This window comes from Mytilus californianus, unplaced genomic scaffold (assembly GCF_021869535.1).
Source record: "Mytilus californianus isolate M0D057914Y unplaced genomic scaffold, xbMytCali1.0.p SCAF_7, whole genome shotgun sequence".
In the NCBI taxonomy this organism is placed as follows: domain Eukaryota; kingdom Metazoa; phylum Mollusca; class Bivalvia; order Mytilida; family Mytilidae; genus Mytilus; species Mytilus californianus.
This window is the reverse complement of record NW_026262723.1, coordinates 71,279,812-71,294,676: the sequence shown is the minus strand read 5'-3', so window position 1 is coordinate 71,294,676 and position 14,865 is coordinate 71,279,812. Positions and strand designations below refer to the sequence as shown.

Genomic DNA, 14,865 nt, shown 5'->3' with positions numbered 1-14,865 from the left:
ACGAGAAACGAGAAACACTTATGAACCACATCAACAGACGACAACTACTGAACATCAGATTCCTGACTTAGGACAGGTGCAAACAAATGCAGCGGGTTTAAACGTTTTAATGGTACCAAACCTTCACCCTTTTTCTATAATTAGGAGGATGAAGAATAGCAAAGGTGCAGTGAAAATAAAAAAAGACCACGTAGAGTATTTTAATTTATAAATATATGTTTTGGTATTCAGGTCGTCCATACATTGAACCAAGGAATTTCTGTTAAAAATAGTTAGGAGAACCCACTAGTTTATCCTCCGAAACTAGGAACCAGATAAATAAATCAAATTAGAATTTAAAGAGTGTTTTTATTTATTTTTCTGATATCAATTTGAATATTTGTTAGATAACACCAAAAAGACTAATTTAGTAATACGGGATATAGCTAAAATGTTACAGTCAATTTTTTTATTTTTATTTCACTATTCATCGCTTTAACTTGAATAATGAAACATAAACTATTTCATTATTCATTATTCATCACTTGATATTGAATAGTGAATAGTGAACTATTTCATTATTCATTATTGAATTTTGAATAATGAAAAATGAATAATGGAATGAGGTATAAGGTATATCTATGATAAGGGGCTAAAGGGTCGCAGCAGTCCATTCCATTATTCAAAATATCCATTTCATTATTCAAAATTGGCTACTTCTTAATTTTCACGCGTATTTTGGCATTTAGGTCCTCCGTAACCCCCCTAATGGTCATTGCGGCACATATCGTTTATACTCAGTTTATTCCTCTATCCATAAGCTTTAATTTGGTGTATAAACTTTTCCTTGATTAGGGGCTGACGGATTGCAGCAGTCCATTCCATTATTCAAAATAAGCTATTTCTTACTGTTCACGCGTATTTCGATATTTAGGTCCTTCGTTTCTCCTCTAATATGCGTTGCGGAACATATTGACTATATACCTTTTGTTCCTCTCTTAATATGCTTTCGAATGAGGTATAAGGTATATCTATAATTAGGAGCTAAAGGGTCGCAGCAGTCCATTCCATTATTCAAAATATCCATTTCATTATTCAAAATTGGTTATTTCTTAATTTTCACGCGTATTTTGGCATTTAGGTCCTCCGTAACCCCTCTAATGGTCATTTCGGCACATATCGTTTATACTCAGTTTATTCCTCTATCAATAAGCTTTAATTTGGTGTATAAATTTTTCCTTGATTAGGGGCTGACGGGTTGCAGCAGTCCATTCCATTATTCAAAATAAGATAATTTCTTAATGTTCACGCGTATTTCGATATTTAGGTCCTTCGTTACTCCTCTAATATGCCTTGCGGTACATATTGACTATATTCCTTTTGTTCCTCTCTTAATAAGCTTTCGAATGAGGTATAAGGTATATCTATAATTAGGAGCTAAAGGGTCGCAGCAGTCCATTCCATTATTCAAAACATCCATTTCATTATTCAAAATTGGCTATTTCTTAATTTTCACGCGTATTTTGGCATGTAGGTCCTCCGTAACCCCTCTAATGGTCATTGCTGAACAATCGACTTGTTATTAGATATAAGAAGATGTGGTATGAGTGCCAATGAGACAACTCTCTATCCAAGTCAAAATTTATAAAAGTAAACCATTATAGGTCACAGTACGGTCTTCAACACGGAGCCTTGGCTCACACCGAACAGTAAGCTATAAAGGGCCCCAAAAAATTACTAGTGTAAAACCATTCAAACGGGAAAACCAACGGTCTAATCTATATAAAAAACGAGAAACGAGAAACACTTATGAACCACATCAACAGACGACAACTACTGAACATCAGATTCCTGACTTAGGACAGGTGCAAACAAATGCAGCGGGTTTAAACGTTTTAATGGTACCAAACCTTCACCCTTTTTCTATAATTAGGAGGATGAAGAATAGCAAAGGTGCAGTGAAAATAAAAAAAGACCACGTAGAGTATTTTAATTTATAAATATATGTTTTGGTATTCAGGTCGTCCATACATTGAACCAAGGAATTTCTGTTAAAAATAGTTAGGAGAACCCACTAGTTTATCCTCCGAAACTAGGAACCAGATAAATAAATCAAATTAGAATTTAAAGAGTGTTTTTATTTATTTTTCTGATATCAATTTGAATATTTGTTAGATAACACCAAAAAGACTAATTTAGTAATACGGGATATAGCTAAAATGTTACAGTCAATTTTTTTATTTTTATTTCACTATTCATCGCTTTAACTTGAATAATGAAACATAAACTATTTCATTATTCATTATTCATCACTTGATATTGAATAGTGAATAGTGAACTATTTCATTATTCATTATTGAATTTTGAATAATGAAAAATGAATAATGGACGTACTTCAGCGTGGTCGCTACGGCCGAGGTTTACTGATTCTTTTTTATACATCATTTCCGTCGTTTTGTTGTTGTTATTAGTAAACTATCTTTAATTTATGATTTTATTTTTTTTTTCACAATTGTCCTTTTATTAACATAGTGCACACTTGAATCATAAGGCATTCAGTATAATAAAAAAAAACATACTGCCCTTGGATGAAGGTGTTAGGGTGATTAACACACTCGATGAAAAAATTATCACCGGCGACTTCGTCTTTGGTGATAACTTTTATCCCTCGTGTGTTAATCTACCCTAACACCTTCATCCAAGGGCAGTATGTTTATACATCGGTTACTTGAGACGTCATAATAGAACATAGTGTCCCTTCAACATGAAAATGTGAAAGATCAAAGTCTAGATATGATCTCTTGCACCAGGTTATTATTAGGGAACTCAGCATCATTCAAGACCAAGAGGTTATAAAATTTATGAAAAAAGGACCAACATATCGTTAATGAAAAATGGAGAGAATTTCGTCAGGTTTGTCGATACTCTTTCATCCCATTTTAAACATTGTTGTATATACAATTAATTCGTTTGGCTTGCTAGTAAATAAGACATATAACCGTACAGCAAAGAATTCACAAATGAGGATGAATGATATAAGTTACATACCTATCGTGCATGTTCAAAGCTTACGGACTTCATTTAAAGGCTGTGCTCCTAACACAAAAACTGGTTTAAAAGGGTAGGGAGAACGACTGAAATCTAAACGAATTGATTTACCAAAATTGTCACTTAATTTGATTTTACAGATTATGCATTATTCCCGTGTATGAAATTATAACTGTGTGTGGATTCGCATGGCGGGTGATGCATGCAAAGCAGGAGACACTTACATTATCGACGCACCCGGTCTTATTACTTTGGGAACTCATGCGATTCCCTAAGTTTTTGTCTTCTTAATCGATTTATGAGATTTGAACATCGGTAAACTTCTGTTGCCTTATTTCATACCAATCATATTTTATATTGAAATCTTTTTTAATGTCTTTTTCGAGGCTGATTTTTCTTTTCTTTTTAAAAACTTGCCCCTGGAGAGTAATTCTTTAATTTGAAAAAACGTAACTACATGTATCAGATTTAATATTACAATCAAGCATTTGTACCTCTAGCAAACAAAAACGTCGATCAGCTTCTTGACAAATCAAGTATAAAAGAACGAACTGCGTCTCAATATGCTACGCCATTGACGTCATCAACAATATTATTTGATGAGGTCTGGTTAAAACAAAGTACACTCTAACCAGAAATAATACGTCCTCCGCAATCACAAAATTTATGTACAGTAGCTTGAATTCTAGAAATTTGAAAGTTTTTCAAAAGTAAAGTATGACTTATCCTGATTGCTCTTTGTGTGCACCTGATGTTTATTCATAATTATACACCTTTTCCATATACCAAAGACATATATATATATATAGTTATGAATATAAAATGTGTTTTCAGCCGTGTATCACCTTCACTTGTGATCCAATGGATGGATCTGTCGTAGAGTTGTCACTTGTTTAGACGTACTTATCAAAATAATTATTTCTGTGACTATATCATACGATCCTTTACGATAGATATTTAGCTAATCAGCAATCAATTCCATCTTCATGCCGTATATATCATGTACTGTGTAACAACTCTAGATTCTACTGACGGGGAAAGGTAACACTAGGCCACCGAAAGCTGAAGTATAAGTTCAGTCTAGGTGGCCGAGTGGTCTAGAGCGATGGACACAGTGCAAACGGTGTTGTCTCGATATCCCAATAGCATGAGTTCGAATCCCGGAGAGGGAAGAACTCATGCTGTTGGGAAATTTAACATTGTCAGGCGCGTAGCTCCCTATACGCCAACACGCAGTTGTGTGCACTTCGGCATGCTGAAAAAAAAATTAAAAGGGCAAAAAAAAATATGAATAAAATGTTTAAAGGAAACACATATATATATATATGTTGTCGCTTTTTTAATTGATGAAATGCCATTAAATAACGGCATTTGGTTTCAAAATGAAAGTTTTATTTAAATAATGACGTTTCTGGTATGTATACGCACATAACATTTCCGGCGTTGAACACGACATGACGTCGAAACGTAGTGAAAAAGGTGAAAAGGTTAAATGGAAAACTATTGACAGTTTTTTTACTTAACCAGTTTCAACAGAAACGAAAGGTTCTTCAGAAGAATCAAATTCCCAACAATCCTTGCCAGAGTCTGAGAGAATAAATCATGATAGTTAAAATGCAACTGCAAGCTCCAGTTCAGTTTCGACCGTCACCTCCAAAGCCAACACCCCTCCGTGCCCAGACATGTCAAGTCTGCACGATTCCAATTTGCAGATGACAGAAGTTAAGATTCAATTACTAACATCGAACTGGAAAATGTAAATAATTTTGACTTCCCGGCGAGGTATGTTGATTTTAATTCTTCCAAGTCACCTTAAAATGTTTCCCAAAATCATGGAATAGCATTTATGCCAGGGATAACTCTTTGGATTTGATGGGTTATGCGAAAATGACTAAAATTGTGTCCAATTCATTAGTAGAAATCATGTCTGAGTCAAAAGTATACCGGCAAAAAATAAATAGTGTATATGAAAATCCCTACCCCGAAAAACAGTCAATTTGGAAAAGTACACACGTCCTAAATTAAATTGTTAATAACAGACCCAAATAATTACTATACTATAGATTGTGTAAATTACAACGTTTGAACACGAATTTATCGTAACCCAGTGCTGTTGTATCCTTCTGTAGATACTATTTTGAGTATTATGTTGACAATGCCGATAACAAGTGCTACCGCGGAGAGATCGTTCAGTGTACTACGTCGGTTGAAAACATATGTACGATCAACCATGAATAACGATAGGTTATCATCGCTAGCATTAATGCATATTCATCGGGATTTCAGTGTGAATATTGACAAAGTAATGGAGAATTTCGTTTCTGCTAAGATCCGAAGAGCAGATTTTGGACAATTTTGAGTAAATTCTGTCTCACAAATATGTGTTGCTTATGATTTACCCTATTCAAAAGAATTCTGAATAGTTTTGCATTTATAAATTGTCTATAAGCCCTATGTAGCACCTCTTGTAACCCTCCTATGACCGGAAACCGGAAAAATATCATTTTCTTCATAAAATGGTCCAAAACATTTTCGCTGAGCGAAGCGAGTCGATACATCGGCGTGTACATCATTTAAGTCTAGCTACGCCCCTGATTGTTATGCTGATATTTAGAGTAGTTATGAATATAAAATGTGTTTTCAGCCGTGTTTCACCTTCACTGGTGATCCAATGGATGGATCTATCGTAGAGTTGTCACTTGTTTAGACGTACTTATATATATATATACATAACTACTCTAAATATCAGCACAACAATGTTAAATCTGCAAATTTGCGGAAGCAAATTTTTGTTCTACCCTCGCCGGGATTCGAACTATATATACTTAAGCATGCGCTACAAGAAATAAGAAGTCTTTCATTAACTAGATATATAAAAGTGTAGAATTGGAAGTCAAGTATGATAACTATTTTAATATTACATTATATCAGTTCTGTACGCTGGAGATTACGAGAACCAATATATATTTTTGACCGAAATAATGTGTCTTCATATCTAAGAAGTTTTTGTTAAAAAAAACTCCTTTGTGAATTTGGTTTCTCGAAAAGTACTACTGTTGTAGAATATGCGAAAACATTAGAATATTGAGATACGTAACTACGAAAGCCGAGAAGGATCATTCAAAATTCAAAATTCAAAATTCAAAACTCTTACATTACTCTATCATGTTTCCCCGCGCTTATGAAAGACAACAAAGATCGCACTTTAATATACTACTGAAAGCTATGTTATAAAGTTTGTTAAGATCACGAACCCATTAAAACAAGGACAATGGTCCGTAACACCTTCATAGGGATTCATCCAACTTTACTCTTTGAAACCCTTGGTAACACAGCGTCCTTGCAAGTAGCAACCCTCTATCAAGAAAATAGGAAAGAAAACGAAAGCCCTATACTATCGTATCGTATCGTATATATATTCAATGTGTAGGCACAGCTGGAGAATGTCGCTTCACTGAAATAGAACGTTCACAATGGAAAAAATGAAATCATCGCTTTTTCGTAAAATTTTAGATGTCAACCGACCCTCGTTGTCAAATTCTGAATGTACTGACTTTACTGTTCTGTACTGTACCCGTCGCCAGGTAAACTCAATTTGCGACAGTTAAACTACCGATGGACGTCCGCAAAGCTTCAAATACAGTACAGTTATCTCTAAATTGGTCATCCCTTGGTCTTCTTCCGATCGGCAGTAAAACGCATGTCAAATCAAGTCCTTTAGGTTGTGCGGGACGTCATATTGGGAAAGTTTAATCCGATGATTCGTGTAGAGAGAATGCCACGATCTCTGCACGTTAAGAACCTAGCTTGCAACAACTTTTGAGGGGCCTTAATTGTTGCAAATTCTTTTCCTACCCAATATATCCTTATTTCCAGTGGCATTACAAATTTCTCGCTCTTCATCACGGTCGACCGTCCATTACAGGACCTAGCTTTTGTATTAATTGTTATTTTTCTCTCGTCATAAATATGCATGAAATATTTGCCACTGGAGGTTAAGCAAAATACAACCAATCTCTTATTATAAACCCGGTTTTCCAAAGGAAGAATCTAGTTATCAAAATAGGTATGTACATACAACAGACAGATTTTGTGTATCCTTTAAGTTTATCAAATTTTGATGATTTTATGTTGTTTTATCAGCAAAATTCAAGTCAATTTTTTGACAATTTTCATTTATGATATTTAGGAGTCACGCGGTCTATGATTGAACGAAATATGACAACATTAATTTGTCATTAACTTATGTAATTCAATTTATACATTCAGAAGAGATATATATACATTATTTGTCATGTGTGTTGTACATTTGAATTACGCAATGTCATATTTATCATATGTGCTTTGTCCAATTGAATATTTGTTATTGAATGTAAATATATAATTTTATAAAATCGAATGAAGTCTTGAGATCGCCCAGAATCGATGAATATTATAGAAAAGTCAAAACAAAGCACAAAATTCATATATAATAGTTTCATAAAGCTGCCACAAGTACAAACTTTACTAAAAATAGATGCAAACAATAAACACTGTAAACATATGCGTTCTACAGTTGAGCTCGACAAGCCATTAGGTTATTGACCCAAATTTATTTGAGAATGCAGATCAGTAGCTCGCCAATAAGATGTTGGTGCATCGATATGATATACTAGAATTGTTATCTATATATATATATATATATATATATATATATATCCTAAATATATCATACTGATGAAGGATATCTGTTATCCGAAATATTTAACATTTGTTCTTTTTATAATTATTTTTTGGTGATGTTGTACCCTTTTAGACTTGTTATATATTATATTTTGTAGTGTACTGTATCATAATCATATGATCCATCGCCCCGTAAGATTTATCGTTGGCTATTATTCAGTTATTTAATATCCTAAATATATGATATATAAGAAAAAATGCATAAAAAGCAGCAATAATATATTGTAATAAAGTTTGTATTTCTCACCTCTGGACACTCGCACCCACAAACACCTAAGAGGCGAAGAAAAGAGCTACCACACAATTAAATTTCAAATAAACATGAATGCACCTATATAACAATAACCAAGTGCGTTTCAAAATTCTTGATTATGACATTGTATTTTATTTACAATAGTTTACCTTTATAAAATATAAAGGTAACGTTGAACACACGAAAGTTGTAAATCTTTCTCCTGTTTTTAAACAGTCACCCAGATTACCACAACCATTGATTGTCCCTCTGGTATCTTTCGCCCCTCCTTTACTGAAGGTGAATGTCGTTATAATCTGTTTCACGCATAAGGCTGATAAAATGAAAACTATGTCAACTATTTAAAATAACCAGAACAGATTGTGATATATTAGTAAGACACATGTATTTGAGAATGTTTTCATGAAAATTAATAATGTTTCAAATTGTAAAAATAATTACATTTTAAGAATCTGCAAGATCTCCAATCACAGGCGCTTAGAGGATTGGACCCTTCTTCTAAATTTCATTTTTGTAATTTGTTTAAAATTGGAATACAGGGGCATCGGTCATACAATACTCTTATTGTTAAATCAAACGATGATAGCAAGCATATGTTGGGGAAATAAGTAAAAGTACTAAAAAAATTAAGAAATTTTACTTAAATTTAATAAAAAAAATAAAAAAAGGGGCATTCCCCAAGCGAATGTGACTCCAATATGATAGGCATGGTTTTTGACACTAGATTTCTCACTGACAGTGTTAAGATGCAATAAAAACATCCGGAAGCACTGGGTAAAATTGATATCCAGGAACATTGCAAAACATTTTCGCCCTTTACAAAGGCGATTTCGGGTTAAATAAATAACATAAATAAATTAATAAATAATCATTAAGAAACAAAGTTGAAATTTTATAACACAATCAAATATAGTATGTCAAAATTATGTAAGCACGTCCGGTACAATGAAAGAAAATTTGTCTTTTCGGACACAATGCGAAATGCTTAATTTCTTACAGTATAAAATTCTCAATTTGTTCCCTGTGTGAATAAAAAAAACATCGCTACGGTCTCATTCTTCGCCTGCCTATTCTCTAATTTTACACCTAACTGACAATAATTCTCATTCACTACACCGAAAAGAGGACGCAATATATTTTTGTGTTGTATAAATGAAGATGGTGCACAATTTGCCACAAAAAGGTTCACCTGCATTCTATATCAATGTAAACAATTTTAATATATGAAATTTGGAATAGGTACCAGATTTAAGCTTCATAATATCTGAAAACATTCTGTTTTTAAGTGAAATATGTGAAAAGCCCCGTTTGTTTACCAGCATGATTCAAGCTGGCACCCCCCCCCCCCCCTTAAAAAGAAATAATAAAGGTAAATTTACAGTCAATTTTAGGTAAACAATAAAGTCCTCTAATTCCTAATGCCAATGAACGTCACCCCCATCCCACCCCTAATTTGACACCAAAGCCTGGATCTGCGTCTGACCTTTTACCTTCATAAATGTTCAGATCAGTTAAGCATGAGGTAATTTTTAAGCGTTAAATGCTGGCGCCCAATTTTTCGATTAATATATGGTATACATGTACTGTAATTGTGCATTGCAAGTTACTATTCTATCGCTCGAGAATAGTCCAATTATTTACTGATACATCACTGAGTGACTAAGTATATTCTACGGGGAAAATGTAAACATTTCAGTTTTACACGGGAAACTCTACACTTAAATTTACGACAAAAGGGACCTCTTTGAACGGCGATGTTCCTTTCGCACCATCTTACGGTGTTTATATATCACAACTCGTTCGCTATGCCCATATCTGTTGTGACGTTTTGCATTTCAATGAATGTAATCTATGTAATACCTGTAAATTGTTAAGTCAGGGATTTCGTTACCACAAATTACTTAAAACCTTTTCTAAATTCTTCCATAGATATAAAGATTTAGTTTCGAAGTTTGGTTGTACCTGTGGAAAACTTATTTTTAACGGGATAGCACATCCTAATTTTGTTATTCAGTGGTTGTCGGTTGTTGCTGGGTATCATATTTGTTTTTCGTTCATTATTTTGTATATAAATTAGGCCGTAGTTTTCTCGTTCGAATTGGTTTACATCTGTCATTTCTGGGCCTTTTATAGCTGACTATGCGGTATGGGTTTTACTCATTGTTGAAGGCCGTGCAGTGACCTATAGCTGCTAATTTCTATGTCATTTGGACTCTTGTTAAGAGCTGTCTCTATGGCAATCATACCACATCTTCTTATTTTTATATTATGATAATTCTCAAGTTATGAACTGAAGAAAAACATGAAACATTCGAATAAGGATGAAGTTACCCTCTCCCGGAGTATAAGTGATAACAAGAAATTTTTCATTTTTATTGTTTGTCTGTGCACAATTATATTATTAATCTACGGTATATATAAGATCAAGTGATAAGATTAAGATAATATTTGTTGTGTTTGGATTTCAACTGTAATACAACAGGATTATCTTTCTTGATTTGCGAGTTCTGAATTTTGAATTTTGAATTCTGAATTCTGAATTATGAATGATCCTTCTCGGCTTTCGTAAGATACATATCGTATGTTGATTTCCCATTTCGATGTTTCAGTTTAACCATTATCATGCGATTAAGTCCAAACAAAGTAAATAGTCAATGGTGTCATTTTTTATCCATTAGAACAAATCTATAAAAACAAAATCCGTGATATGTGGTTACAATGCTGTCAAATACATCTTTTCCTTTGATACAGAATTAACATATTAAAGTTCTATCAATAAAAATCATCAAAGAAACTAATTAATATTCTATTTACTGCAGATGCACACCAGCTTGAAGTGAATACGTGGCAAGAACATGATAGAAAGTTCGTTAAAACTGCTATCATTAACGATTTATTAAAATATTTAGAAAAGGAACATTTTGCTATTGTGATCGGAGCATCGGGCATGGGAAAATCAGCAATCATACACCATATTGCTTTACAAATTTGCCAAAAAGAAGGATGGACAGTAATTCCATGCCATAGTCCACAGGAAATAATAAGTCATTACAAAGAATATGAGTTTCTTATTTTCGTCACTGATGATATTTGCGGTAAATATGCAGCAAGCGAAGTTGATATTGAAAACTGGATTAATAATAGGAATAAATTAAAGATGATGCTAGGAAAAAACAACATTAAAATACTAGCATCATGTCGCTTAGAAATATTTAATGAGGAAAAGGTACAACGATCTTTAATGCCATTTCTATCTTGTAGCTTTGATCTTTCTACTAAATATAAACTTTCTCTGAAAGAAAAATTAGCCATAGCTGGGAAATATTTGAAGACTGAATACTGTGAGAAATTAGAAGACATTCTGGGAAGTGACACTTTTTCCCCTTTACTGTGTTTTTTATTCTCAAAGTACGAACAATTTACCGTTCATGAGTTCCTAAATGAGCCATTTAATATTTTTAGTTCTGAATGGGATGAGTTAAAAGTCGTCGATCCTCATAAGTACTGCCTACTGTTCATGTTTGTAATTTTTAATGGTACCATCAATGAATCATTATTCAATGAAACAAATGAAGATGAAAGGAAGAAACTTAAGAATGTTTTTGAAAATTTTAACATTGATCGCTGCACACCGTTATCTTTAATAAGGAAAAAACTAAATTTCTGTGTAGGCACTTACTTCATCAAAATAGGTAAAATGTATAAAGTTATACATGACAAAATGTTTGACTTTCTTTGTTGCTATTTTGGTAACAAGATGACTTCTTTTGTAATAAAGTATTCAAATATTGAGGTCTTATGTGAGCGAACTCAATTACAATCTTTTAACACCTTACACCCATGTCGCACCAGGAATACCGTTGTAGTTGATAGTCAATATGAAATGGAATATTTTCAAAGATTTCAAAAAGATATACAGCATGGACTTCAGAAGGCTTTAAATATCGTACAAATGAAGTACAAAGTTTGCAGGGAACACTATTTATATATTTTAAAAACTATAAGTAAGAAATCATCATTAAAACAAATTATAAATAAAAAAGATGAAAACAGTAACAATGCCTTTATTATAGCATGTTCATACGGTTATGATGCAATAGTTCAGTTTTTTATTTCCGATGGAGCCGAAATTAATGTTAAAGATACACGTTTGTCTCCAATGACAGCTGCATGTGGCTCTGGAAATTATTCTACTGTTGTTTTGTTGTTAAAACATGGCGCCCACTTAAATCAACCAGATAAATGCGGGGAAATACCCTTATATGTAGCTTGTTTTGGAGGATTTAAAAATGTAATTGAATTATTAATTGAAAAAGGAGCGGATATAAACAAAACTGTAAAATCGGGAGCATCACCTTTGTTTGCTGCATGTAACAGTGGGGATGAAAGTACAGTCACAATGCTAGTGTTGCATGGCGCAAATGTGAATAAAAGCACTAAGTCTGGAAATACTCCTTTGTTTGCTGCGTGTTGTGGTGGATTTGAATCGATAGTTAGAACCCTCGTTAATAAGAGAGCATTGGTGAATAAAACATTTGAGAATGAAGGGTCGCCATTATTTGCGTCATGTCAGAGAGGATTCAAGAAAATCGTGCAATTACTGTTAGAAAACGGGGCCCAAGTAAATAATTCTGAAAATAACTATACACCTTTGCATGCTGCTTGTAATATAGGAGATTATGAAATTGCAAAGTTGCTGATAGTAAAAAAGTCGGAGATAAACAGTCCAAAGGGTGACGGTCAGACACCTCTTCATGCTGCAGTTAAAAGTAATAATGAGAAATTAGTCGATTTATTAGTATGTGAAGGCGCAGATATAAATGCATCTTACGGTTGTGGATTTACACCTTTGTACGAGGCATCCATTGCAGGAAACTTGCAAGTTGTGTTAATTTTAGTAGAAAACGGAGCAGTTTTAAACGTAGCTTCACATTCGGGCGAAACTGCATTGTTTGGTGCATGTCGTAAGGGACATTATGAAATATCAAAATTTCTAGTAGAAAGGGGGGCTGACATTAATAAAAGTAACTGGAATGGTGATACTCCTTTACATATTGTATGCGCCGGGCGATATGAAAAAATAGTCCAGATCTTAATAAAAAGTAAAGTTGACATCAAACTTTTAAATAACAATAAAGAATCACCATTTTACATGGCATGTACAAATGGATACTATACAATTGCTAAAACACTACTGACCAATAAAACGGATGTTAATGAAGGAACAATTTATGGATGGAGTGCTTTATATGCGGCCGCCTCATCCGGTCATAAAGAAGTAGTGGAACTGTTGTTAGAGAACGGAGCGAATGTTAATCAGTGCAATACCTCCGGGTGTACCCCTTTGATTGCTGCTTGCAGTGAAGGACATATAGACACTGTTATTTTATTAGTTAACAGTGGAGCTGATTTTAATATAGCTAACGGAAATGGAGAGACTCCTATGCACGTTGCCTGCTTTGGTGGATACAGTTCTACTTATAAATTTTTATTACACAAGGGAGCGACTATAAACACATCTGATGCGAAAGGAAATTACCCCCTTCATAACGCATGCAAAAATGGACACACCGAAATAGTTATGCTTATTCTAGAAGAACAGGTTAATTTAAACTGCATTAATAGTATGAGAAACACACCACTGCATTTTGCATGTTTTGGTGGACATTCTGATATTGTTGAAAAATTAATAGAAAAACATGCAAATGTAAATAAGGTTGAAGTCAATGCTGAAACGCCTCTGTTTGTAGCTTCTAAAGGTGGTTACCATAAAATTGTTCAAAAGCTCATCGATGCTGGATCTTTTGTTAATATGCTAAATTTTACTGGATGGACACCTCTTTGTGCAGCATGTAAAGAAGGGCATTACGAAACAGTAAAACTATTATTAGAGAATGGTGGCGATATTGATCAAGCTAACTGTGATGAACAAACACCTTTACATATAGCAACGATAAACGACCATAAGAAAATATCTGAATTACTTTGTGACAAGGGAGCGGACATTTGTGAATGGCCTGAAAAATAAATTTTATTTAAAAAAGAGTTGGATTACTGGAGCACATTTTAAAGATAAGATCAAATACGTGTCAAATAAGAAGAAAGAGCAGTAATAATGAAAAAGACCCGGTGTAATAAATGTAAGCTCAGCAGAGAAGTGGTGACGGCTAAACGAATTTTAAAAGTATTCATTGATTATGAAACACAAAAGTGCTAAAAGTGTTGAACGCCAATAAGCTGAACATTGTTAGATTGGACAAAACAAACTATAGAATTAAGCGGTTCCCGGATTCAGGTGAAGCCTTCCGGCAGACAGACTAGTGAACTGATACAGCGAGATTTAGGGGAACGAATTGAAAAAGCAATAACCCGTTTTGATCGTTATAAATTTACTTTCTTGTAAAAATATACATTAAAGCAAATAAGTTATCTTAGTTTTGTTTTATACTAATTGTGTAATTCTTAATTTTTTAATGAGGATTGAAATGGGGAAAAATATGTTTATATTTTAAAGCATTGTGTAAATATCATTTCAAATTCGATATTATAAGACGAGTACGAAAGAAATATTAAATGTTGGCATCCAATTAACGGTTATAGCGAACATCAACAAAAAATAAGATAAACTGAGTAAAAATTTCTGCTTTACCCCTGTGTATATACTTTCTGCCACCAATAATTCAACTCGGACAACCAATGCAAAAGAGTTATTTTATAAAGCCATATTCTAGTATATATATATATATATATATATATATATATATATATATATATATACTTGTACGAAGTGAACTTGATAGTGCGTTCTCTTACATGGAGGAATCATCCCAATATCGATATACTAACAGATTATACCGATGATG

General features: G+C 33.4%; 1 protein-coding gene across 1 annotated transcript in view; it reads left to right on the top strand.

Moving 5' to 3' along the window:
* LOC127710118 (uncharacterized) overlaps positions 1-14,436 on the top strand; it is a 61,658-nt gene extending 47,222 nt beyond the window's left edge. The window contains exon 8 of the mRNA XM_052215862.1: positions 10,822-14,436. Within this exon, the coding sequence (XP_052071822.1) occupies positions 10,822-14,030 (3,209 nt within the window). The 3' untranslated portion in view covers positions 14,031-14,436. The remainder of the gene's footprint in view (positions 1-10,821) is intronic.
* The last annotated feature ends 429 nt before the right edge of the window (positions 14,437-14,865 follow it).